The following is a 26639-nucleotide window of genomic DNA, read 5'->3' as shown; positions in this document are numbered from 1 at the left end:
GGACTTAACACTTTCAAACTCAGCCTTTCACTTCCCATGGCTGCAATATTTGGTGATTAAAGATTGCCATTCACCATTCCTGCTGCTTAAATATTATTCCAGAACCAATACAATTACCTACCCATAAAATATTTTCCATTTGCTGCTTCCATCTCCAATCAGCCCAGTACCCAGAAATTCTCTGCAGATTTCTTCCTCCCAGCACTAGACATCAAACATGCATCACCCCAGTCTCTGAGGCTGCGGGCATCTTGTATTCTGCAACCCTTGCTCCTCCTCACCTTTCTTCTCTACTTGCACATTAGCTACAATCTGTGAGCCAGCTGTACCACAGCAAGGATGCCAAAGAGCAGGGCAGACACTGACGGCTACGGACAACATGGTCAATAATCACTTTCTTACAGTGTAGAATTCCTATTGTGTAAAACCTTTGTAATTGACTTTTTTCAGGGCTGCTATTTTTTTTTAAGTTCCCAAAGGCAATTTAATTTTTACAATAATATTCCTAAAGTTTGCTATTTTCCAATGGTACTAGAATACCCTAGACTCAACATTTAAACCCCAACAATATATGATTAAATTTTTTAAGATGCCATGGCAACCAAAGATTAAATCTGAATTTGAATAATAGAACTCAGACTCCCTTAAAAATTGTCTCTCAGCCGAAAAGAATACTAATATAATTTTATATGGAGTCTTGTCAAGTGCATTCAAGAAATGTCAAACTATATTTTTAGCCATGGAGTTTGCTTAATCCCATAAGACACTATCTCACCTTTATGTTGACAAATGAACAGGATTGAAATATCAAGGATCTGAGCTTCTGTCAGGATCTACTTCACATCAAAAGTTGTCGTTCTTGAGCAGCTGTTTTGTCAAAACTTTCGAATTAAAATCTGTACTTATCTTTATGATTCCCCTGGGTTTACTATTGAATTCCTTTGTTGTCACACCTGAATTGACTCCAAGCTTTACTGTTACAGACAAGCCAATGAAATGTTGTGGAAACATAATGCAGAGGAGAGGTCCTGATAATTGTCATTGACTAGGAAAATGCTATCTTTACTCAGCTGCTTCCCAAATCTGCTTCCTGAATGACATACCTGGTCCAAATTCCCTTCCCTTCATGTTTTTCTGCATATAATCCATTTTAGAGAATATAGCATTCATACTTTAATAAAATCTGCTACTTGGACTCTTCTAAAATAAGCAGGACGAAAAGTATATGCAAGAAAACTATTTGGATGAGTATCTAATTTTTGCCTCAAATATTCATAGTCTTTAGAACTCAAAACTCATCAGGACAAAAATTATGAGACAAAGTTTTACGGCAAATTATCTACTTGGAGTCAAGATTATATTTTAAAGTTTTGCATTACTCGACACTATTTTTAGTCACTTATTTTAATAAATGGACTATGATTTGCCTACTCAAGATGTCTTATCATCTTTTGAAAAGTATCCCTAAAATAAAAGCATTTCTTAGAGCATAAAAATTTTTATTGTGTGTTTTAATCACATAATTCATATAATTCACAGTTATTTCTATAAGCAGAGAAAACTATAAATGACATAACACTAACATCAGATATATTTATAATTCAGAGTGACCTACTTACAGCTGACCTCACTGTTTTTTTAAGAGGTTGCTATGTAAAATAGTGATTATATAGTCTTGGTATCAGTTCCTGTTTGGCTAAGCTTTGGAAATGACACTAGAGCAACAATAAAAATATGTTAAAATTAGTTAGAAGTCTTTATTCAGAAAACGCAAATTGAGAATGATATTTTAAGATGTTCTAATGTATGAAACACTGTAATTTTTTAAATTAACACTAACAATATTAGCAGTCATAATTCCACATGCTTTATCTTTTATCGCACAGCAGTTCACAGCCATATTCTCTAAGTAATAATTACTAAAGGTAAGCCACCCCCTGGGCAAATGACAACTATACTTACTAATGTTTAATAAGAAGTAAAGAATCAAATTAAAGCACATGACGAATTGGGGGAGAAGGTCATTTGCTGGTGGGCAGATAAATTGGAAGAAAGTTTATGTAGATGACACTACATTGCAATAGCCAAAATTATAAAAGGATTGTTCTTCATATTATGAACAGAAAGGGTACAGCTGGCAGTGCTTGTCCTGATAACTAGAGAGAGGAAAACTTAAATAATCTGGCCAAAGCCTGGGAATAGTAATATCTGTCAGCTTTTCCATCAAGGATGCTAGAATCTAGCCTTGGGAAAAGGGGAATCCACTGTGAGCATCAAAAGGAACTTAGAGTCAAAGTTGCTTTGTAAGAATCACACAATAAGTTCTAGACTTAACTCTGGAGGCTAGGTAATATTTACTGAGCACTTGTATCGCCTTGTGGCTATGTGTAGGCCCTTGGAGTGCTGCAATCCAAAGAGAAATCCAACCCTCTTTATATCCATCTTGCCCTCATGCCTGCTTCTCTGTTGTATAGTCTTCCAGCACCAAAAGATTCTTCCTCTTGGTTTCTCTTCAACCATAATATCTAATGAGTATGGCCCCATAATATCTGATTTTGACATAAGATATGCCAAAATGTATCCATGCCAAAGTTCCTGGAATCACCTGAGAGAAACAGTCCCCACATTTGTCTGCATTTTGGAATCTCTTGAATGTTCCAACCCCCAGACTACATGCAGACCAGTTAAACCACTAACCTGGAGTGAGACACAGGCAACCGTAGTCTTAGAAACCTCCTAGGTGATTCCAATATGCTGACAAGTTTGGGGATCATAACCTTATAAACTTCAGGTAAAAACTGATTAGAGTACCCAACTGAACAGTAAGCTTTGTTCCCTAAATCTATACATTAACTGCTTAAGAGATTTATAAATACTGACATCTTAATGATATTTGTATTCATTTAAGATTTCCACAATGCATATTAAGTACCCATCTGCACACAATTTCCTGATGATAAACCAAAGCTGGTAGGTTAGTCAACAAATACAGCATTAGCCTGAGGTCTCTGCATCCATGCTGGTAAAGGCTAACCTGATTGCTATAACAAGTGTTTAATTAAGGCTTCAGTAAGTGTTATTATGAAAATGCTTTTTGCTCACTTCAGCCTTAAATGTCTGGGTAGAATAAGCGCTAAGCAGTACGAGGATTCCGGATGTTCTTAACAGCGGTTATTAGTATGCACAGACTCCTCGTCTCGCCTGAATTTTAGTGGACAGAACAGAACAGGGAGGACCAACCTTTGATAGGATGGGTAAGTTTAAGGGTGTGTTAGAGATATTACAAAATGGCACCTGCCCCAAACTCATGCCCTGTGCTGTGCTTTTCTTGCAATATCCATGCCATAGTCAGTTTCCAGGTTAATGTGCCCTGTTTAAAAAGCACAAAACAGGACTCTCTGTCAGGTGACCAACGGGCAGAATCTCTGCTGAAATTACATCCTACTTTGCATTAGTGGTACTTTTTGTTTTAAACCAAATTTTAATGCCTCTTGCAAGATTGACAATCTCTGGTTCAACACAGCTCCCCTCAACTCCACACAGACCCTTTTTTCTCTTACCAGATGTTTCACACTTTTAAAGATCAGCCTGGCCTTGACAGTATTTGAATTTGCAATGCTGGTATTTATTATTTATGCAAGTTTAACAGAGAAAACCACTGTCGCTCATGAAAACCTCACCACAAACTGATGACTTACGCTACTGAAACTTGGTAAGATTTGAACAGAAACAAAAGGCATTGCAGAAAAAGTTCTACACAGCATGACCATTTACCAAACCAGCAAGACCAGGGAGGGGCTGGCTGGAACAAGACCACTGAGAGATGAATAAGAGAAAGTTAACTTCAAATGCAATGGTATTGTGACTCAATTTTTTCCATATTTAGTACAGTCTAGTATTTATTCCTTACTAATTTGTTATGACTTTATATGTGTTTCATATATATGTGTTAAGTGAATAGATTCATGAAGAAGTAAGAGATACCTGCAGAGGAGTTTTGGAAATCTAAAGGTCTGTAATTTTGCAGCATCAAAATTTGATAAAATATTACAAAACTATGTATACAAACACCTTAATTGATGAGTTTTGTTATTTCAAAATGTTTGTTGCAAAAAGGTGGCTGAATGGAGACAAAAAGATGATTATCTTAGGAAATATTTGGGCAAAAATAGCAGTAAAAATAAATTTGGACTACTCTTCATTTAGTTGAATAAGCTCTGCACTTCAAAAATCCCTTGACACCAGAGAAAACATTTTCTCAAAGATATTATGATCTACAGAGATAGTCAATTGAAAGTGTCACCAATTTTAGAAAGATAGCAATGGCATTACAATAGAGACTTGTAGGGCTAAGAAAGGTATGCAAAAGTACCAAGAATAATTATTATGCTTATTTTTTTTAAATCACATAATCAAAATGGGGGCTATTTTTACATATATAGCATCTAGTTGGGAGGAAAACTGGTTGACTTTGCTAATTTTTTATTTAAGTAAAATAAAATACCTTTTTTTAAAAACCTGCAGTTTAGATTTCCCCAAAATCTTCCTTGATTCTATTATTTTTAGTTCAAATTGAAAATGCCAAAGAGAAATTAGGATAATTACAACATTAAAAAAGTACTTGGATTTTAAAAATTAGTAGGTTTCATTTTTCTTCAAAAGCTACAGGTTCATAGTATTTTTATGATGTATTTTAAAACCTTTACAAGAGGTATTGTTCTTTCAATGAAAACAGATGGCTTCTCCCTAGGTTTTCTGTTTCATCTCACTCACTTGACTCATGAGCATTACTTCTCATATATCCTCTGGTTAGTAGTCAAGAACAATTTGGAATTCTTAATTTGACCCATGTGGTGTCCTACTTTCTTTTTGTGAGTTCCTGTTTATAGCACTAAAGAAACTGTTGATGTGAACTTTATCTTCTGTTTTAACTGATATCTTTGGAAATGGCAGATATTTATTTGTTTTACACTTGAACAGCAATTTCTATTGTTATAGCATGCTTAATTGACTCCTTATGCAATATCGTGTTCCGAAAGCTACTTAAGACATTTCATTGCGCAATTTGGTAGATTAGTGAAAGATAGTGGAGACAGGCCCAGGTCTGTGATAAAGCTTAACATATTTTGTCAGCCTGGGGGAAAAAAAAAGTTATTTATTTCCTAATCAGCTTTCAGATATATAAGAGAAGAATATATCCCAAACAAAGTTTTAGGAAAACTCTTACTTAACCATTTCTTATCAAATATTGTATTCCCTGTGTTCACTCAAATACTTTAATTCCTTGATATATCATACAGCTTTTATGAAGCAAGAACAATAAAGCATAAGTACAAGATACTTCATTACTATAAATCTCTTTCTGATGTTTAGCTAAATACGGTTAAAACACATTTAACTAAAAATATGGCATACTCTATGAATATAAAAAACTTTACTGCTCTAAAAATCCGTAGAACAAACAACTGCTAAAGAATAGCAATTTCATACAAACACTTAGCACTTAAATAACAGGAATCGCAATATCTATCTTAAACAATGATAAGTAAAACTTACTGTTTTACTTTTTTCCAGTACCAGAAATAAGAAGCTTTCCACCATCTTTATCAAAAGGGAATAGAAATATAGGGATTTGGGAATTTTCTAAAGTTGAAAAGCCATAGTTTGGCAGAGATGTAACAGTTATATCATTTGGTACCTAGAAAGATACTCACTTCCCCCAGCTAATGACAACACTTAACAAATTCAATTGACATGTAAGCAGAAAAAAAGATGGAACCAAAATATATGTCTATATGCCATATTGGATTAAGATCTACAATTAAATACTTGCAAGAAAATTATTCAGTTTGTCAGAATACTATAGTATGTGAAAGCAATGAAAACTTTGGAACCAGATCGCCTGGGTTATATTCCAAGTTCTGCCATTCATACTGCCATGTCTGTGTGATCTTGGGCAAGGGCAAGACACTTAATCTCTCTAAGCTTCATTATCTCCACCTGTTTCAGGGTTTTTACGAACGGAAAATGAGTATGTATCTGATATAAAGTTAATGATACAATAAAATGAGTACTCATTAATATTAGCTGAGTTTAGAACTTGAAAAAGGATGCTATGTGCTTCTTTTGTAGTAGTTCTAGAAGTAGCTGAATGACTCCCCTGATTATTTCTTTTATTTTTTAGTTAACACCTCCTGCGGGCCCAGGAGGTGTTAACTAAAAAACAATGATTCTAAAAATATGATTCTAAAATATGTACGTGTGTGTGTGTGTGTGTGTATTCACTACTCAAGTATATATAATATATAATTATATATAAACATTATTCTAAATACGCATATTTAGAATAGTTCTTGGGCCACAGGAGGCACTAAATAAAAGGTGAAAGAAATGATAAGGGAGCCATCAGCTGCTTCTAAACGTGCTATAAAAAAGCACATAGCTTCTTTTTTCAAGTTCTAATATGAGCCTGTATTAACAGTCAGCCCTCATTTCATTGTATCACTGACTTTCAAAGAGGCAAAAATAAAGTATCAATGCCTCCTGGGTTTTATTCAAACTTCTTCGGGTAAATGATAGATAAATAGTGCTTTAAAAGGTGTGGAACATTATGTTAGAGAAATCGTAAAGAATATGTGGACAAAGGAGGAACCCACCTTAGAGGAAGTATAAGCTAAGTGAAACAAAGTATAATGGAATTGGAAGAAGCTGAAACTTAGTTGGGAATTAAAAAGATGAAAAGTGAGTATCCCCTGTCGTTAGTGGGAATGTCTTCTATAAGAGTTACCCTGAGTTTCTTTCATATCTTAATGCAGTTCAATTCAATACCTAGGTGAATTTTCCTAGGTGCCTTTCATATTGTTAGTGAATATGAATATCAAATTTAGATTCCATAAATTTTCCATAAATGAGTATAAATTGCATATAATATACCAAGCACATACTATGAAATTATTTGATATTTTGATGGGCATTGACATTAGGAGACTTACAGTGAAAGCCAGAATTTGTGCTTCTGTTCTTAAATAGCTGTACATTATAGTACAACCTTTCTTACCTACAAAACCTTTTTTATTCCATGTCATATTCTATTTGTAATTTTCTAATTTTGAAAGTCCTAAAAATTAAAGACTCTTGATCATGATATCTTCAGATGATATCTGAACACAGGAAGTTAGACTTTCCTGCCTTATTAATTTTTTAGGGGGCACTTATTTTGAAGGAACGTGAAACACAAAGCTAAAATATTTATAGAGACATTAAAATATTTATACATGCAAAAGCAAAATGACCACATTTACTTCCCTCTAAACTTCTTAATGAATGAAAAGGAAAAATGAAAAAGAATTTCTCTTTTATGCTCTTCGCTTCAATCAAATGATCAAACAAACTGATGTGTTTTTTTGGTAGTTATGGGTGCTACTAAATCTGCTGTCCTTCGGTTTCTTCTGTTTGGTGGTCCACATTGGTGCCCCACTCACATCCTCTTGACCTACTGGAGCACTCCATTCCCCAAAAGCACAGGCCCGGGGGATCAGGCTGAGGGCAGACTTTATGTGACACCATGTAAGTATATCTTTGCTTACCTCCTTCTCTTTCTCTTTCCTGTTTCTCTGATTTCTTACAGATTCCCCAAGAGGACTTCCTCTTTAAATCTTGTGCCCCTAAATCCCTGATGCATGGTTTTTTTCTTGGAGAACCTCACATAACATAAAATCTTTAGAGAAAGATAGTATATTAATGAATGCTTGGTCCCGTTTGCATTTTCACTCTGTAAGTAATGAAATGGAACATACAAATGTACCAAACCTGAGGTTAACTGATCAGGGGTAGGTAGAGTTCAAAGCGGTCCCAAGGAACAGGTAGAGAGAGAAAGCAAAAGAGAAAGACCCAGAGGAATGTTTGGCTTTTAGGTGCAGCTCCCATGGCTATATATCTGGTTTGCACCCTTCCATTTGTTATATACATGTGTTCAGTGAGTTTGCTAACCCTGGCCTTCTATTACAAGTTTCATAGTTTAATTTTTTTCTATTATGAAGTTCAATAAAGCTGTTATTGCTACTTTATTTCAAGTGTTAAATGAAATTAAATTACGCTTTTTATTCTGTCATTCTGAAACATCAGTAGAAGAGAAATAATTAGAAAATTGGCACTGATCATAATATGAATTGTCAAGCTCAATTCCAGATGGAATAACGAGCTAGTATTGTTGGTTGTATTCCAGGTTATGGTTCATGCACCAACTTAGTGTTTGCAGAATCGTCCACAAAATAGCGACATGTATAAACTATAATACTTTGAACTCAACTATTTTTAACTTGATAAACTGAAAACACAAACTACTTTCTTAAATAAGTGTGCAATAAGCATAAAATGACAATTTTAAAAAATACCACACTGTAGGTTGTACATTTATATACTTATAAATTTTATTTCATAATATCTACATTTAAGCTAGAAGAAATACTTTATGCTCAAACACTACAGAAATATTTCCTCCCTCTATTCTGCTCTAGAATTGTAAATAAACATTAACCCTTGATGTAATGGTATTACTCTCAAGTATATACCATTCTTTAATTCTCTCTGTCTGTCCACTGAAGTTTAACCAATTTTCTGTCTTATGTAGTAATCTCTCCTTGCTCACATGACTGAAGGGACATATCTCAACCCAGCTTCCTTCTACCCCAGAGCTGGGAGCAACACAGTGCCACTGAGAGCAGTAACAACCATTCAAAGAATGCACTGGCAGAATCTGCAGAGCTCAGTCTTTTCTTTATACACTTTGCCATTTATACTCAAGAATTACATCATCATTTTGGGAGAATTACACTGGCAATTAATCACTCCCATTCAAGAGTGTTCACAAGCATGTGTCCTTGTAGTTCTGGAAACAAATTTAGTTTGAAGAGGTGCATAGCCTGGTTGAGGCGGGGCAGGGAGAGGAGCAAAGCAGAGTTAATATATTTGATACCCTAAACAATATAGCTGACCTCCCTCCACCTTTCTAGGATTCTAGAATGCTCATTTTCAATTATAAGTCACAAAACTGAACTAGATAAAAGAAATGAAACAGCGCTTATGTACTGTTATAATCTATCCTTTAAATAATTATTTATTGAGCACCTATTTTATGCCTGGTTCTCTGTTGGGTATTAGGAATATAATTATAAACACTATTGACATTGCAACTCCCCTCAAGAAGCTTCTAGTCAAGTAAGGAAGAGTTTTCAACTTTTCCTCTTAACTAGTATAAGCAGTTTTTTGAAGCAAAGCTAATAGCAGTATAAATATTAATTATAAAATCTCTCTGAAAAAAATACAAAGTACGTGAAAAATAAGAAAACAAAATTTGTCACCCAAATATTTAAATAGATATTGTAGTACTTCTACATAAAATAGGCACAGCTAAAATAGAAAAGTAAAATATATTTCTAAAAAACACCTTTTTTTTCTAAAATCATATCCTTGGTAGAGCCTCGATAGAGAGAAATAATTAAGCAAAATTACAACTTATTTCTTACTATACTCCAACCACAAAGGCTATGTTTTATTAATCCAAAAGCATTTTTAATGGTTAAGCTTGTCTGGCTCTAATGAAACTCCACGTTTCAAGGGAAAAAAAAAGTGCACTAAAACCACACACGGTCACTACAAATGTCTTAAACAAAAGTAAAGCCAACTGGCAAACAACTGAATTGTTTTATGTGTCTATGATATCACTTCCTGGTAAAGCCTTTGCTAGTAGTGGCACATATATATAAATTCCCACAGATCATCCTAGGGCTAATATGTTAAAGCCAAGCAATGTCCTGTAACTATTAGTTGATATACATAGTATACGGTTTTTAGGACGAAGGATGCTTTGTGAGGACTTCAGTATTGACTAACAGAGTTGTTTTGGGTTGTTGTTGTTGTTGTTGTTGTTGTTGTTGTTTTGTTTGTTTTTGAGACAGAATCTTGCTCTATCTCCCAGGCTGGAGTGCAGTGGCACAATCTCGGCTCACTGCAACTTCTGCCTCCCAGGTTCAAGCCATTCTTCTGCCTCAGCCTCCCAAATAGCTGGGATTAGAGGCACATACCCCCACACCAGACTAATTTTTTGTATTTTTAGTAGAGATGGGGTTTTACCATGTGGCCAGGCTGGTCTTCAGCTTCTGACCTCAAGTGATCCACCTGTCTCGACCTCCCAAAGTTCTGGGATTACAGGCGTAAGCCACCATGCCCAGCCAAAAATTGTTTTCTTAGGTCATGGCTCAATTTCACCTTGTCTGTACCCCTCATCCCAACAAGAATCTCAAACCTAGAGTCTGACAACCTGATTCTATTGTGAGTCACACCATTTACTGCTGTAAGAGGGAAACAAATAGAACAGGATATACCAGGGGCTAGAATAGGGGATGATTAGGTATAGATCAACAGGAAGTGCTTCTTCTCTCTGGTATTAAATTAGGGGCAGAAACAAATGCCATCATGATGTCCTCAGAATCCCCTGCCACCTTGAACCTCATCAGAAGCTGAAGCAGCAAAGGAAAAATTTGGGTAATGGGATATGAAACTGGCCGACTCTCCTCCAGCATCTCACTTAATGGCACAATGCATGAGCACATTGGTGGATACCTGGAAATGATGTCTCATGAGACACGCCATGTTGTTTTATTTACATCTTCATGACAGAGCTTTTCTCTGCTCCTGCCCATTGCAAAGACCCAGCTCAATGCGGGATTACATGGCTCAGCACTTTATGTATTTCTTACATACTAACCTATTTTAAAAACCTATTTGACAAAAGAATTAGTACCCTTAACCCTAACTTAAATATGTCTTGTCCTCTGCATGGGGAGTAGCACAGAGCTAGGAAAAGTCAGAACTTCCTAGAAAATTGGACCCAGTAGAGCTTGATGCTCTGTAACGTGAGGGCCAAAGATACTTCTAACATTGATTGACACCTTCCTTATCTTTGGATCACATCAGTATTTACGTGACTTTTAAAACCATGAAAAAAGTTTTGAATTATTTCCATAAAGAAAAATTCCCCATTTCAGGTATACATAAAAGACACATTTTGATAGTTAATGTAAACAGTTGCCTTTCCATGATAGTCACCTTCATCATTGATATTTATTTCAGAATGATAATTCTACAGACAGATGAAGGTCAAGGCTACCTTAGACTGCTCTCATGAGGAAAAAAAAATTATGTTTTAAAATGTTATCAATATACACATATGTAAACATATAAATATGTATATAGAAACTTACTGCCCACTCAGTGAATAGAAATGGGAATAGAAATGATGTGCTCTGGAAATCTTCCCTGTGTGACTGTACTTTAAAATCAGGAGTGCTTGGTATTTCCTTTGCTATTTCTGTCTCTGTGTCTGATGGGTAAAGGTCAATGTTTCTCATAACATAACATAAAGAGACTTTGAATTCTCCTCCAGGTTACAGAAAGGCCCCAGGGGGCTAGATGACTTAAGATCACATTGTGGGGTTCAACCTAGAACACGGTTTTCTTGACTCTCAATCCAGTCTTAGTTCTATGATGTAGCAGTAATCTTTTGTATAGAAAAAGGTAATCAGGTTAGGTAGTAGAAACAGAAGGCACTAAAATAGTAAAGTTAGAAGAAACTGTGAAGGTCATCCAGCCCTTGGAAAGAGACAAAGATCACAGGATGAACTGCAGAATTCTTTGTACTCCCCTTTGCCAGGTGAGAAGGGAGGACAGGTGCACAGTAGAAATCCAACCAGGAAGGGTAGGATTAAAGGGCTTTGGTCAAAACTGCACCATGCCGTTTCCTCCTAAGGCTGCTGTAGCAATTGGACCCCTCCTTACAGTTAAAAAGGAAAAAATACTAATTAAAAAAAATGATAATAATGACCAGTAAACAGGGGCAGAGCTGTATATGGTATAGAGAGCATCATCTTGAGGAAATGGCTGGGTAGGAATTAGAAAGAATTGGATTATAAACAAACAATGCTGTTACCGTGGAAAAGAAAATGATTTCTGTAATAAATGGCTGACATGAGCTCGAAAACTCCAGAGTGAGCTCCTGGGTCCTGCTGGTTCATTGTTTCTCTTCTAACTGTTGTCAGGCTCAATGTGAGAGAAAAGTCAGGAAGCAATGTATCGTAACATCTTAGTCTACTGCAGCATTGGCGATTGAAAGAAACTCCAGGCACTCTGGACCCCGAGCCTGGGAGAAAGTGGGCTGCTCACACTCATGGGGCTCAGGAAGTCCAGGCATCCTGAAGTCTGGATCAATGACTTGCTCTTGCCATCACCTCAAGGGACTGAGCCCAGCTAAGGGGATGAGGGGGCCCGCAATGTGCACAAGGAAGCACTTATGTCTACCTTATACTTGAGCATTTGAAGTCATATCATAGGGCCACACATTTAAGATTTACAGAAAATATGCAACAGAGGGAGGAACTATTAATCCTATTTGAGAAATCTGCAAACTGAGCCTCAGAGAACTGCTTATTATTTGTGGAAGGTCAAACACTACGTGGTCAGGTCAAAGAATTCCAGTTCCTGAACTCTTAATCTAGTTAGCTTTTCCATCTTCTTAAGCAGATTTGTCATAAAATTTTTAAAACATCCCCTCAAATTTCAAGGAAATTACGTGTTTCAAAGTTTATGTATCTCCTTCTAAAAAGCTTTTTCCAATGGAAAACAGAAATTTTTGGCAAGAGGCAGCCTAGTCGCAATGTCGGACTTAATCTAATTTCTATTTTTAGAGATTACAAATAAATCATTTTTCAAGTTTACATTTTAAAGTTAATGGAATAGGATACATGTAGGAATCTGTTCTGTTAGCATTCTAAAAATCAACAGAGGTAGATGGAGGTTCAAAAGCAGGCTGTACAAACCCTTTCATGGTTACCTGATACTCTTCCTGGATGCTGAGTAGGAACAGTTATGCTACAACTGCTTCCTGTTCCCAGAAAGCACCTGTTCTAGGCAAGAAGCAATCAACAGAAATGGCAGGAACTCTTTGGCAACAATCTACCTACAATATCTTGGATGTTTCTGCAGGGGTATGTCCATGCCTAGTCTTGCTTGGGTCAGGCATTACCTGCCCTTTGGTTTATCTCCTCATTTTCAAGTGAATTGACTGACAAAGATAATTAGAATCAACTGCATTTATGAACGGTGTTAACGAAGTGCTCCATTTTTATGGGAGTTATACTCTTTGCATTTCATAAGTCTCTCATAAATTTACAGAAGCCAGAGCCTTTTAGCAACATGCTATATTTAAGTTTTTAACCCAACGATTAAAAACAGAAGATACTTTCTTGATAGATGAGCTCAGCAGGAGACATGCTTGTTTGTGCCAGGTTTATAATAACAAAGACTAATAATATACAAAAGAAATTAAAAGAGATAATAAATACCCAGAACTCAGTTACCATCATATTAGTAGTTTCAATTAGGAAAATAAATGTAGAAAAATATTTATTAAATTATTAGAAAATATTTCATACAGTCTTCTAAGACAGGCCAGACCGTATTCCTTACCTGAAAATTGTACATGCCTAGAAAAATAAAGGCCGAAATTATTTAGACAAACAAAATTATTTATAACTTCACAGGGAGAACTTCTATTAATGCTATGACTGCATATGTTTATATGCTCAAACATACATGTGTGTTTAGATAGATAGGTAGATAGATAGATGGATGGATGGATGGATGGATGGATGGACATATTCTGGTAGGCCATTACTTATATTCTAATTACACTGATTTTTTTCTGAGTTCCACAGATATTGCATATAATCTCTGGAATTATCTTTACTCATAAATTTGTTTCACTTGAAAAGAAGTAATTATTTTACTCTGCACCATCAAAAGCAGTGTCTGTCCAACATTGTAAACATGTCTTCTGTCTGATGTTTGAAATGGGTGAAGTTAAAATTTTCTTACCATCCAAGCTGTGACAAAGTCCCCCATCCAGGTCCCTACTGCAGCTAATTTCATGAAACTTTCATTTCGGATGCCCATATAGTCTGTAATGATATATGCTCTGTGGAAAAAAACACACAAGACATTGTCCGGACTCAGAGAGTCATACAGTTCAAGTTTTCTGGTTCAGCAACAGGCAAAGGGACTTCTCCCACTCTCGACAAGCTGTCTTGCTCTTGTCCTATCACATATGCTTACAAATCTGAAAGTCTGAGAAGAGCTCTCAGGATGTCTGGGTCACTTTCAATTACACTTGAAGACTAAATGTGGCTCAACCAATTACCATCTACATTTCATATTCGAGCTGTATGACTAATGACAGTCCAACAGAAATACTCAGCAAAGGTATTATTGCATGATCACTCAAGTATGAGCAGAGCAGAAATAATTCCTAGATAGGAATAACTTGAAAGAGGAGAGAAGAGCTAACTTTCCTTCAGTTCCATCAAATCAGAACAATTGGAAAAATGCTGGGATTAGGCTTTAGATATAACATCAAACCTGAATAATGTTCAGAATGACATCAAGATTTAAGAAGAATTTCCACCCATAATAAAGCAGTATGAAATTTGATCCAAATATGTGTGATTTAAATACTGAAATAAAAACATTTAATGGTACCATTTACTTTTTGTATGACTAATTCCTATTTCCACTGATCATTAAATACTAGTATTAAGACTATGCCTATTGTTCATTAGGCATTTTCATTTCCACTTTTTAATTTAATATTCAAGAAAACCCTAATTATTATTTTTCTATATTGCAATTTCTCTGAGAAAGCTGGGACTCAGAGAGATCACATAACTTGCCCTATTCATATCATAGGACTAATGAATGGTAGCTAGGTGTCAAATATCTCTCTCTCTTTTAGTTTTTATTTCACTCTTAAGTTTTTGTTCACTTGGATATTTTTATCTTAAGTTTTGCTCCTTTTCTTACATATAATAATATCTGTACAATTTAGAGTATTGGTAAAATTTAATTCTTAAATTAATTTTAAAATGGATAATGATTGTTCATTATCTATCTACTGAAATTATGAAGAAACAAGTTTTTGAAGTTAATGAGATGTAAACTGTCTCCAATTCAGTTTTTTCTTTCCTGGAATTATTTCACATGGTTCTCTTATCTGTAAAATAAACATATTTAACTAGTTTTATTTAACAACAAAAGCAAACTTTAAAATTCTTAACATAGACTTTTTCAACAAACTTCATTCACCTATCTTGGAGGGTCTGTGTAAATATTTTAAGGAGTAACCCCAAAATTCTGGATCTCCAATTCCATGGATTTTCATAGTAGCCCAAAATTTATAGCTACCATGAACTGTATGCTTATAAGGTGCCAAAGATAGTTATTACCACTTTAAATACAGTGTATAAATCAACTCTCACACTGGTACAATAAAATGTATTATTATTCCCAATTCACAATATGAAATTGAGATTTAGAGAGTTTTTGCAACTCACTCAAGGTATAGCATTTGGAAAATGGATAGGATTTAAATCTAAAGTTGATTGACTCACAAACCTAGAAATTTAAACAGTAAGCTACACCTTCGTATAAGTGTTAGTGGAGATATAAAACACAATGAATATCTACTCTCTCCACAAGTAGCTTGGTAGACAATGAAAATTAAGGTTTATTTTTATTTAAGATAAATCATAAGTCAAGAACAGCATGCAGAACCTTTAGCTTTCCAGAGCATCCATCAATTCTTGAGTTTGAATTCATGTTGAGTTCACCAATCAAAGAGCTTCTACTTGAAAGCTCCCAAGTTATTCCCTTGGACAACTTGGTGTAGCACCATTCAGTACCACTGTCATCGAACAGCTCTTGGGCAGTGAACTCAACATTACTATAGAGGATTAGCTCTGGTAATTGCCCAGTTCTTCCAATGATACCTAATTTGAAGAACTTGTCCAATCATCCACCTGTCCACTTTTCCAATTAGTTCCAGAACATCTTGGATAGAGAGGAAATTTTAGGGTATATGCCCTGTAATTGCAAAGATGTATATAAAAGAAGGTATCATTCTTTTATTTTAGTATCTAAAAATAGAGACAGGCAGCTGGATACACTTGGAACAGATCAACCATCCAGCTAAGAACTGAAAAACAAAAAAATACCACCACACTCTGGGGCTTTCCATAGGGAAAAGAGTGGGAAGAGAGAGAGGAACAGGAAAAATAACTAATGGGTACTAGGCTTAATATCTGCGTGATGAAACAACCTGTACAACAAACCCCTATGACACGAGTTTATCTATATAAGAAAACTGCACATGCACTCCTGAATTTAAAATAAAAGTTTTTGAAAAGTGCAAAAAATGTCACAAATTTGGTATCGTAGAAGTTATTAACAACACGAGTTTTAATGAAGTGGTGTTACTGTAGATGTACATATAATTTGAATATATGTCCATCAAAAGTGTTAGCATTGTTCAAATAATCAAAAAATTAAACTTTATTTTGATATGTTTTCATCATAAAAAATACAAAAATCACTCAAAAATCTTAATAGCATCAGAGAGTTTATGAAGCAATGAAAACTAGAAAAATCAAGATACCAGGTTAGAGAAAATAGTGGAAAGTTAGAACCATGGAGAAGTTAGCTGTATTTTCTCTGGGCATGTTTGCTGACTCTGCATGCAAAGAAAGAGGATGAGAGCCTGGGTTTTGCTCTTTGCAATGGGCAGTCTCAGTGAGCTGAAGAGACAGCATTGGAAACCTAAGGAGCCAAGATCCTAGCGAGGAAGTAAAAGCCCAGAAGACAGGATGAAACACAGTTGGTTGCCTTTCAAGACATTTGCCAAATTCTGAACATGTACAGGAGGATATTATAAGACTAAGTAAAATTTCTAAAAAGCATTAAGGAGGTTTGGCAACTTCCTCATGCTGAGGACTCTATTCGAGTTCAGAACCAGCCAGAGAATGTGGTCCAAGAGAATACAGCCCTCTGGAGGGCTACCAAAAACTAGAGATGGAGGAATCCTTGATGAAAGTGTAAACCAGCCCTTGCCCAGTCTGTTCTATGACCAGAGTTTGGTGATCAGCTTCTACACTTTCCACCTAACAGATAAAAAAGTAAACCTTTTGGGGAAAATTTTTTGTTTTATCCTCTACACACTTTTATACATAATATCTTTCCATCATTCAAAAATAACTAGGATGTCAAGAAACAAGCTCATATCACTGAAAACCAAGAGAAAAAACTAGATATAAGGTCCAGGACAGGAAACTATTCTGGCTATCTTGTCTACTGTTGATTGTCCAGAGGAGAATTAATAAATATTTGTTTAAATTATGATTTAATAAAGTGATCCAAATCCTTCATACTTAGGACATGAGTATATCTCCAGGCATTACATCCTATAAACAGCCATAAAATGAGATTGAATCATGAAAAACTTCCATGGAGGAAGATACTAAAAACTCTTAAAAACTGTTCTGTGTGTTCACTTTATCTCTCCAATGACATTTATAGTTTCTTGACTGCAAGATAGCTGTCCCATATTCACCCAGAATAATATATCAGCACAAAATAAAGTATCCCTGTCTGTGGCTGTGGACATATATGTGCTAGATGCTATAACAATGCAGATGAGGTAGTACTTACAATTTATGAAATAATTACTATAATTTAAAAATGGAGAGTAATATATAAAGAATAGTCATTATTTAGTAGTTATTTCTATTTTTGCTGCTCTGGATAAATATGAAGAAGAGTTACCAATAGAAGACCTGTCATAAAAATTTTCAGCTACTATTTCACTCATGTGCATATCCATTAACATTTAACAAGACTTCCTCTTTGGCTAAAAAGAGCCAAATCAAGAATGAACTGCCATTCACAATTGCTACAAAGAGAATAAAATACCCAGGAATACAACTAACAAGGAACGTAAAGGACCTCTTCAAGGAGAACTACAAGCCACTGCTCAACGAAATAAGAGAGGACACAAACAGATGGAGAAACATTCCATGTTCATGGTTAGGAAGAATCAATATCATGAAAATGACCATACTGCCCAAAGTAATTTATAGATTCAATGCTATCCCCATCAAGCTACCAATGACCTTCTTCACAGAACTGGAAAAAAACACCTTAAACTTCATATGAAACAAAAAGAGATCCCACAGAGCCAGGTCAATTCTAAGCAAAAAGAACAAAGTAGGAGGCATCACACTACTGGACTTCAAACTATACTACAAGCCTACAGTAATCAAAACAGCATGGTACTGGTACCAAAACAGAGATATAGACCAATGGAACAGAACAGAGGCCTCAAAGGCAACACAACATACCTCCAACCATCCGATCTTTGACAAACCTGACAAAAACAAGCAGTGGGGAAAGGATTCTCTGTTTAATAAATGGTGTTGGGAAAACTGGCTAGCCATGTGCAGAAAGCAGAAACTGGACTCCTTCCTGACACCTTACATTAAAATTAACTCCAGATGGATTCAAGACTTAAACATAAGACCTAACACCATAAAAACCCTAGAAAAAAATCTAGGCAAAACCATTCAGGACATAGGCATAGGCAAGGACTTCATGACCAAAACGCCAAAAGCAATGGCAACAAAAGCCAAAACAGACAAATGGGACCTAATCAAACTCCACAGCTTCTGCATGGCAAAAGAAACAGTCATTAGAGTGAATCAAAAACCAACAGAATGGGAAAAAAATTTTGCAGTCTACCCATCTGACAAGGGGCTGATATCCAGAATTTACAAAGAACTAAAACTGACTTACAAGATAAAAACAAAAGCCCATTCAAAAGTGGGCGAAGGATATGAACACTTTACAAAAGAAGACATACAGGAGGCCAACAAACATATGAAAAAATGCTCATCATCACTGGTCATTAGAGAAATGCAAATCAAAACTACATTGAGATACCATCTCACACCAGTTAGATGGCAATCATTAAAAAATCTGGAGACAACAGATGCTGGAGAGGATGTGGAGAAATAGGAACACTTTTACACTGTTGATGGGAGTGTAAATTAGTTCAACCATTGTGGAAGACAGTGTGGCGATTCCTCAAGAACCTAGAAATAGAAATTCCATTTGACCCAGCAATCCCATTACTGGGTATATATCCAAAGGATTATAAATCATTCTACTATAAGGACATATGCATATGAATGTTCATTGCAGCACTGTTTACAATAGCAAAGACCTAGAACCAATCCAAATGCCCATTGATAATAGACTAGACAGGGAAAATGTGGCACATATACACCATGGAATATTATGCAGCCATCAGAAACGTGTCCTTTATAGGGACATGGATGAACCTGGAAACCATCATTCTCAGCAAACTGACACAAGAACAGAAAATCAAACACCACATGTTCTCACTCATAGACGGGTGTTGAACAATGAACACATGGACACAGGGAGGGGAGCATCACACACTGGAGCCTGTTGGCGGGAAATAAGTGAGGGACAGCGTGGGGGGTGGGGAGTTGGGGAAATATAGCATGGGGAGAAATGCCAGATATAGGTGAAGGGAAGGAAGGCAGCAAATCACACTGCCATATGTGTACCTATGCAACAATCTTGCATGTTCTTCACATGTACCCCAAAACCTAAAATGCAATTAAAAAAATAAAAATAATAAAAAATTAATTAATTTAAAAAAAATAAGACTTCCTTGTTGGGTTGTAAAGAACAAGACAGGCATATATTTATATCAGCAATTTTAGCCAGTTTGAATACCACATCACACTCTAGAAAAGTGAAATTTTGGGGTTTCATATAGCTAATGATTTGGACAAGTAATTCAGAAGTAAATTTTATTTGCTAAGAGGCACAATTACAGTTATTTTGTTTGGTGCATTCGCTGATTATTTTAACTGCTCACTCATCCTTTGTTTTCTTTTATGCTTTATCTGTTTTCTTTTTCCACTATCTAGAAAATCTTGTAGTTCTACTAGGCTTCTAAGTAACTATAATCACAAGTATAGATTTTTAAGATCCTAAATAAATTCTTTCTCAGTCTCTAACTTCAATTATTTTTTCCTTGAGATTTAAACCTTAACTGTCTAATCTATAACCAACATGTGGAGACTTCAATATACAAGATCTGGAAAAGGTTAATTATCATAACATCTTGACAACATGAGATACCAAGGCTATTAAAACCTGTTGCAAAATGACTAAACTAAAGAGACTCTAACATGAACGAAATAGTCAATAAAACTATAATATAGTGAACTGGTCTTACAGTAAGGGTCTTGATCACTAGCAACAAAAGTTCCAGTTCACTTCTGTCTATTACTCATACATAAGTGATTGTAGTCAATGCCAGGTGATTTAGGGGTTGAGTCTCCGAAATTTTAACAGGAGGCAGTACACACAGATCATCAAACCAATATGGATCCATGCTTCACTGAAAAACCATCTGCAGCCAGCTAGATTCATAATGTCACAGCTGTCTCTCCCAGCCATGTTTGGGCATCATAAATAAGATTGGGGCTTCACACACAAGTAAATCATGGGCAAGGAGTTGACTTACATGAGTACAGACCTGCATTAAACACACTAAAACCAAAGCAAAAGCTGTAAGTACTCTCAAGGCAATAAAATAAAAATCTGTCACTACAATATGCCAGGAACTAAACCTAGATTTTTAAAATTAACCTTGTCTCAATCATTTTGTGTTTGTAATGAAATGATTAACTAGATTAATGACTCTAGTCCCTTAGTCAACTATTATCCAAATAACCACATTTTAGTATTTTTGATCAAAATCTCTAGTTCTTGAATTAAAATACTTTGCTGGAGCTCAATACATGTGTAAGGACCTTCTAGACCAGACCTACGGTTTGAAGTGACGAGGCAAGATACCCTGTAATGTCAAAAAAAGCTGCAGACAATTTTTAGATGTAGCCTGTAATGATTAAAATTGCATCGGAACCTAACAATGGTCACTGATGAAAGTCCAACTCAAATTTCCCAACTTTAGCCATTAATTCCCTCTAAGTTCTATAAAGAAGACATATATAAGAAGACTGTAGACAGTGTATTCATTAACCAAGACCACCCTCACTGTGAATACACCCAGCATACATCAATTCTTCCTTCCATTCCTTGCTTTACTTCAGTCTATTCAGTGGAATTCATTTGTGCTGTATACAGAAACATTAGTATTACATCAATTTTCTCTGTCCTTTATTATCAACATTTGATTACTCACTAATGTTACTTCTGAAAGGCTCTCAAATCTATGCTGTTTTTCTGTCATCAGCACTAACGATGTCTAAATTCGGTCCATAATCATCTCTAATCTGAAACTAAAGTAATAATTTCCTATTTTTGTAACTATTTCCCCTACTGTAGATTATTTATTGACACCATGGGGATTTCTAGGGAAGAAATAGGGCATACTGGAGAAGTAGAAGTCCTGGAACCAGGAAATATTAAGCTTGCAACCCACCCCATACCCCCATGACTTAGGACAAGTGATCAACCTTGATAATCATCCATTTCCTTATCTATACCATGGGAGTAAAAATGCTTTTCCTTCACAGGGGTTTATTGGGGAACACATGATATAAAGTATGTAAAGTTTCTAGTACAACAATTTCCTAATACACCTGCAAAAAAAACAAAAAGGTAAACCTCTGGTCAACTGGCTTCCATTTTTCAAAATAATATTGTGGCCCCCCGTGTTACAGGGTAAGGCACGTGATATGGTTTGGCTGTGTCCCCACCCAAATCTCATCTTGGATTGTAACTTCCACAATTCCCACATGTTGTGAGAGGTACCCAGTGGTAGGTAGTTGAATCATGGGGGCAGGTCTTTCTTGTGCTCTTTACACAATGGTGAGTGGGTCTCATGAGATCTGACGGTTTTAAAAAGAGGAGTTCTCCTGAACAAACTCTCTCTTTGCCAGCCATCATCCATGTAAGATGTGACCTGCTTCTCCTTGCCTTCCGCCATGATTATAGGCCTCCCCAACCATTACTTTTGAAAGTTATTGATTCCCTGGTGTTGTCGTAATACTTTGAATATATCTCTATGTTAAATAATTTTCCCAGAGTACTTTTAATTATTTTCTTACATTGCCCTCTTTCCCACAAGATTCACTTCATCAAGGGTAAAAACATGTGTCCTTTTTTGGCAAATGAAATTCTTGGCCCAGTGTATAGTATGTTTTTAGAATGCAATAAATATGTAAAAGAATTAAGTAGTTAATTACTTAAATCATTTGACATCAGGGCCAAAGTAAGATGAGTATAAAAGCATAAAAGGTAAAAACAAGGATTTGCAATATAAGATAAAATAAAAGCAAACATCAAAGACAAACTGTGCACCATGTAATTACGATGCTCTAACAACGTTAGAATAGATTGTTATTGTATCATTTTTATTACCTGTTCTGGAATAAAAAGCTAGAGGCTAGAATATAAATAAATCAAAATGGAGAACACATGTTGTAAGTTTACTCACTTTGAACATGTTAGTGGAATAATTTCAAAAGTAAAATATTGAAAATCTAATCATATTATTTTAAAGTATTTCTTAAATGAGATTACATATCAATATACAATTTAGTGTACCAATTTGCTGGCACAAACAATACCAGAGCTAGATAGTAAAACACATTTATTTTATCCATGTGAAAAAAAAAATAAAGAAAATGTATTCCACTGCCCTTCAAATGGATACTGTAAAACTACATTTGTTGTTTGTCCTTTAAAGTCAAAATATAGAAGTCTACAAGGTTAAAAACAACATAGCCTCAAAATAAACTTTAAAGTTACAGAATTTTTGTGGTTACACCCCAAGTTTCTTTCATAGTTTAATTTTTTTCTTTTATCAAACTTCACAAACATTCCAGAAATATGCAGTATAATTTGATGTTCCCAATTGTTCTGCCTTTTACCTCTAATGAATTAAACAAATACAACCAAGATACTTCATGTATCTTTAGTAAAGTTATTTAAAAATATATACATAACCAAGCTTTAAAATCCTGAGATTGTTGCTAAGAGAACCCCAATAAATCCCCAAAGGAACCCTGAGAGTCACAAATTATCTGAAAGTAATTTCATATTTAATTTAGTCACATTTTAATGTTAAATAACATTTATTGTGTTTAGAACTATTCAAGTAAAATGTACACAATGCATTACCATACATTTTTATTATTGTAAAAGTGAATTGTCAGCTAAGCCAGAACGGCATTCATTAATTTACCCTCTATTATGATACACCCATCTAAACTAATTAGAAGAGCATAAAATAACTTACAGATTTTGCAAAGATTTTGATGCTATTCCAAGTAAACAAAAAGCAAGTTCAATTATAATGGGTATCTGTCAGTGGAGACAAGTGTTCATAGTTGTAAATGGTCAAAATAGATAAGAAATAATTGAACAAAAACAATGAGACATAAGTATAATTTTAACATTTGCCAGAAACTATAACTTGTCCAATGTCTGTAATAAAATGAAGACACCTTAAAATTAGACTGTTCTTATACTTTCCATAACATTTTCAGATTCAAAGCAATTGTAACAATTTCTTTTCTTTCTCTTCTTTCCCTTACTCCTTCTTCTCTTCCTTCTCTTTGTCTATCTTCGTATGGATATAAATTCAACCATCTCTTTTTATCTTCCCTGTGGCTACTCAACACTATTTCCCAATGATTTACTCCATGTTCCTGTTGCAAAAATTGTAGGTTCCAGTGATATGGGGACAGGAGAAGGGACTATCTTTTTACCTAAGAACCATCTTGTAGCATATGGATTTATATCGGATAAACACCTATTGTGGGGAACATTCCCGTGCGAGACCCCCAAAAGGCGTGGGTCTCACTATATGGTGAGCTTGATCCCAGACACAGTTTCCTGCTGGAGGCAGTCGAGCTATTGGAAAGAAGGAACTGAAAGATGATTGATTAGTTTCTAATATCAACCACGATATCGTTTGGGCCTAAACTCTGCGGTGTTGCTAGACTAAGTGACTCCATACCAGCAACCAGTTTCTGCTTTTAACTTTTATGACTCTTTCTTTAAGAATAGCTTTAACCTTTTCTTTACTTGTGTGACTGCCTTGTACCCTAGATAATGGTTTAACTGTGGGGATATTTGCAAAGCAAATGCCACTATACGGATGGCTTTGATCCCTGACTCAGAGACTCCTGAATAGGGGGAGTTGAGATAAGTTGAGTCAGGAGCAGACAAAGGAGAATCTGGTTAAAAGATATTCTGATGAGCAAAACCAGAAAACCTTTTCACATATGAGTCCTAAAACAGGATCAAACCAAAAATACCTGCAGCCATGAGGAATAATGTCTGGATGTAAATAAGCTTTGTGACCACAGGAAATTCTATTACTTTTTACAACCACTGATTATGTATCTGACTTCTCTATTGTATAGGCCATGTAAGGTACAGATTTGCATTTCCTCTTGCAATGACGTAAACCAGAGCAAAGAAAGTGTATTTATTCCTGGCCTTTTGAAAAATAAATTTGCTGTTTAGTCACTGCCTACTCAGGCCTCCAGACCCCCGCTCTCTCTGTCTGTCTTAATTTCTTTAAGCGCACTCTCTCTTCCAGGTTTTGGGACCCTCTTGCAGGTCGAGAGATCCCCGGCAGATGTGCCGTCCCGACCGGTTCCCGACACCTATCTTAATTCACTTTCACTTATTCATTAAACAAATAATTATAATGTCTCACTATGTGTTAGACCATGAGCCTGATACTTGTAAACTCATAAATTTTCAAGGAAAAGAAAATAGCACCCCACAGCTGGCGATCCCATCTTGGACTATCACTCAGTGCCTCCTGTCTAGTAATTTCCTCCTGCCATTGGGGTAAGCTTATGGAGACATGCACAATGATGCCCAACTCTGCTACTGTTTTCTTTTCTGTTAATTTAGAACCAGTAAAAAAAAGAGAGAAAGAGAGAGAGGAGTGGGGGGGGGGGAGAGAGAAAAGAGGGAAATATCTTTCCTGGAGGTTATATGAGAAAATAACCCAGTGATTATTGGAGACCACAATTTTATTCCCTGTAATCTGGGGATAAAGTATGTAGCAAGAAAAGGAAAGAGAGAGAGAGAGAGAGTAGCAGAGAGTGAGAGAGCAGGCAGAGGATAAAAGCCAGCTGGCATATGCATAGAAGGAGAGAAGAAAGACAGGAAAAAACAAGTGTGGTGTGGCAGTCTAATTCCAATGCCTTCCTACGACATGCATACCAGCACTTTGGATCCCATGGGACACCTCTGTTGCTTCCTAATAATTACTGCTCCCTACCCTTTCTTTGTTCTTGAGCCAACTTCACTGAGCTTCTTGTTATAATGAAAAGCATTGTAACCATTCACCAGAAAAGAGGGTAGAATCTAAAAGTGTGGTTCTTAGTATTTTGTTCAATTTTAAATATGCAAGAATTCTTTCAGCCTTTTAGAAATGACACTAATTTGGCTATAAGAAAAAACTCATCAGTGTAGTTGATAGACTGAGGTTGGTTCTCAAATTACTTCTAATAAGAACAAAGATAAACATATGTGCCCTCTCCTTATGGCGTTGCTCTAGGCATGGGGAAAACTTATGTTTAAATCTAATATACTGTTTACACACACAAATTTCATAGGTGTCCTGAAGTTTAGAATAGCACTCCTCTCCAGTTAAAAAATGTGATAGATGTTCCAATTAAGACCAATCTGTCAAGCCTGGGCAACATAGTGCACCACATCTCTACAAAACCAAAAAATTAGCCAGGCTTAGTGGTACATATCTGTAGTTCAAGCTACTTAGAGGCTGAGGGGAGAGGATTGCTTGGGCCTTGGAGGTCAAGGCTAGTGAGCCAACCTTGATCACACCACTGTACTCCAGCCTGGACAACAGAGAGATAACCTGTCCTAAAAAAAACAGAAACTCCAAAAGACCAATGTGTCTCCATTTTGAGAGATGTGGGACAAACTGTGAGTGTGTCAACTGAGTGACAATAAGTGAGGGAATATCTTCCACTGAAAGCTAGATATGACATCACTTATCTAGCTAATATAAAGGGAGCCTGATTTTGAAATAAAAAGTGTTGACAAAACAGAAAATAAAGGCAGATAATGTGTAAACCTGGAAACAGTGGCGGCCGCACTTCGGACAGACCGAAGATATTTTATAGGTCTCTTACAAAGTGTCGGAAGGAGGTAACGAGAAGATGAGATTAAGCAGACATCATTGAGTGTAGAATAGAGCTGGAGAGTGTAACACAGGCATTTTGGAGAGAGGCCCGGGAATTGAGTTTGACAATGACATAGAAGTGGTGTAGGGTATGGGATGAAGGATTTTGAAGCAGTTTCCCATTTGTGCTTGGCCATCTCTGAACTTGGACCTTCCACGAAGAACTCTAAAGCCCAAGGGACATCTCTCTAGCCTTGAAAAGTCTCATTATCATCAAATACCCTCAAAATTAGAAGTGAATTAGTTCTCATTGCTCCATAAATTTGTTTCATAATTTTACTAATGATATGGTTTCTCTTTATTTAACCACAAAGAATTTCATGTTCTGCTTTTGCAATGTGTGTTTCAAAAGCTGCACCACACAAGAAGGAAAGGAAAGAAAAGGAGGGAGGGAGAGGGATGGGAGGGGAGGGATAGACAACAGGTGCCTCCCTTATAAGGTCTTTAATCGGTCAACCAATAT

General features: G+C 35.9%; 1 protein-coding gene across 5 annotated transcripts in view; it reads right to left on the bottom strand.

Annotated features, from left to right (window-relative positions):
• Positions 1-26639, bottom strand: part of TMEM117 (transmembrane protein 117) — a 515768-nt gene that overhangs the window by 213290 nt on the left and 275839 nt on the right. For 4 of the 5 annotated variants that reach the window (XM_074403160.1, XM_039461745.2, XM_074403163.1 and 1 more), the window contains one exon: positions 13930-14029. The exons of the other annotated variant lie outside the window; for it this stretch is intronic. In XM_074403160.1, coding sequence (XP_074259261.1) covers positions 13930-14029 — 100 coding nt within the window. The remainder of the gene's footprint in view (positions 1-13929; positions 14030-26639) is intronic. 5 annotated transcript variants of the gene reach the window in all.

The sequence above is a fragment of the Saimiri boliviensis genome, chromosome 7, assembly GCF_048565385.1.
Source record: "Saimiri boliviensis isolate mSaiBol1 chromosome 7, mSaiBol1.pri, whole genome shotgun sequence".
NCBI classification, from domain to species: domain Eukaryota; kingdom Metazoa; phylum Chordata; class Mammalia; order Primates; family Cebidae; genus Saimiri; species Saimiri boliviensis.
This window is presented reverse-complemented; position numbering and strand designations above follow the sequence as displayed.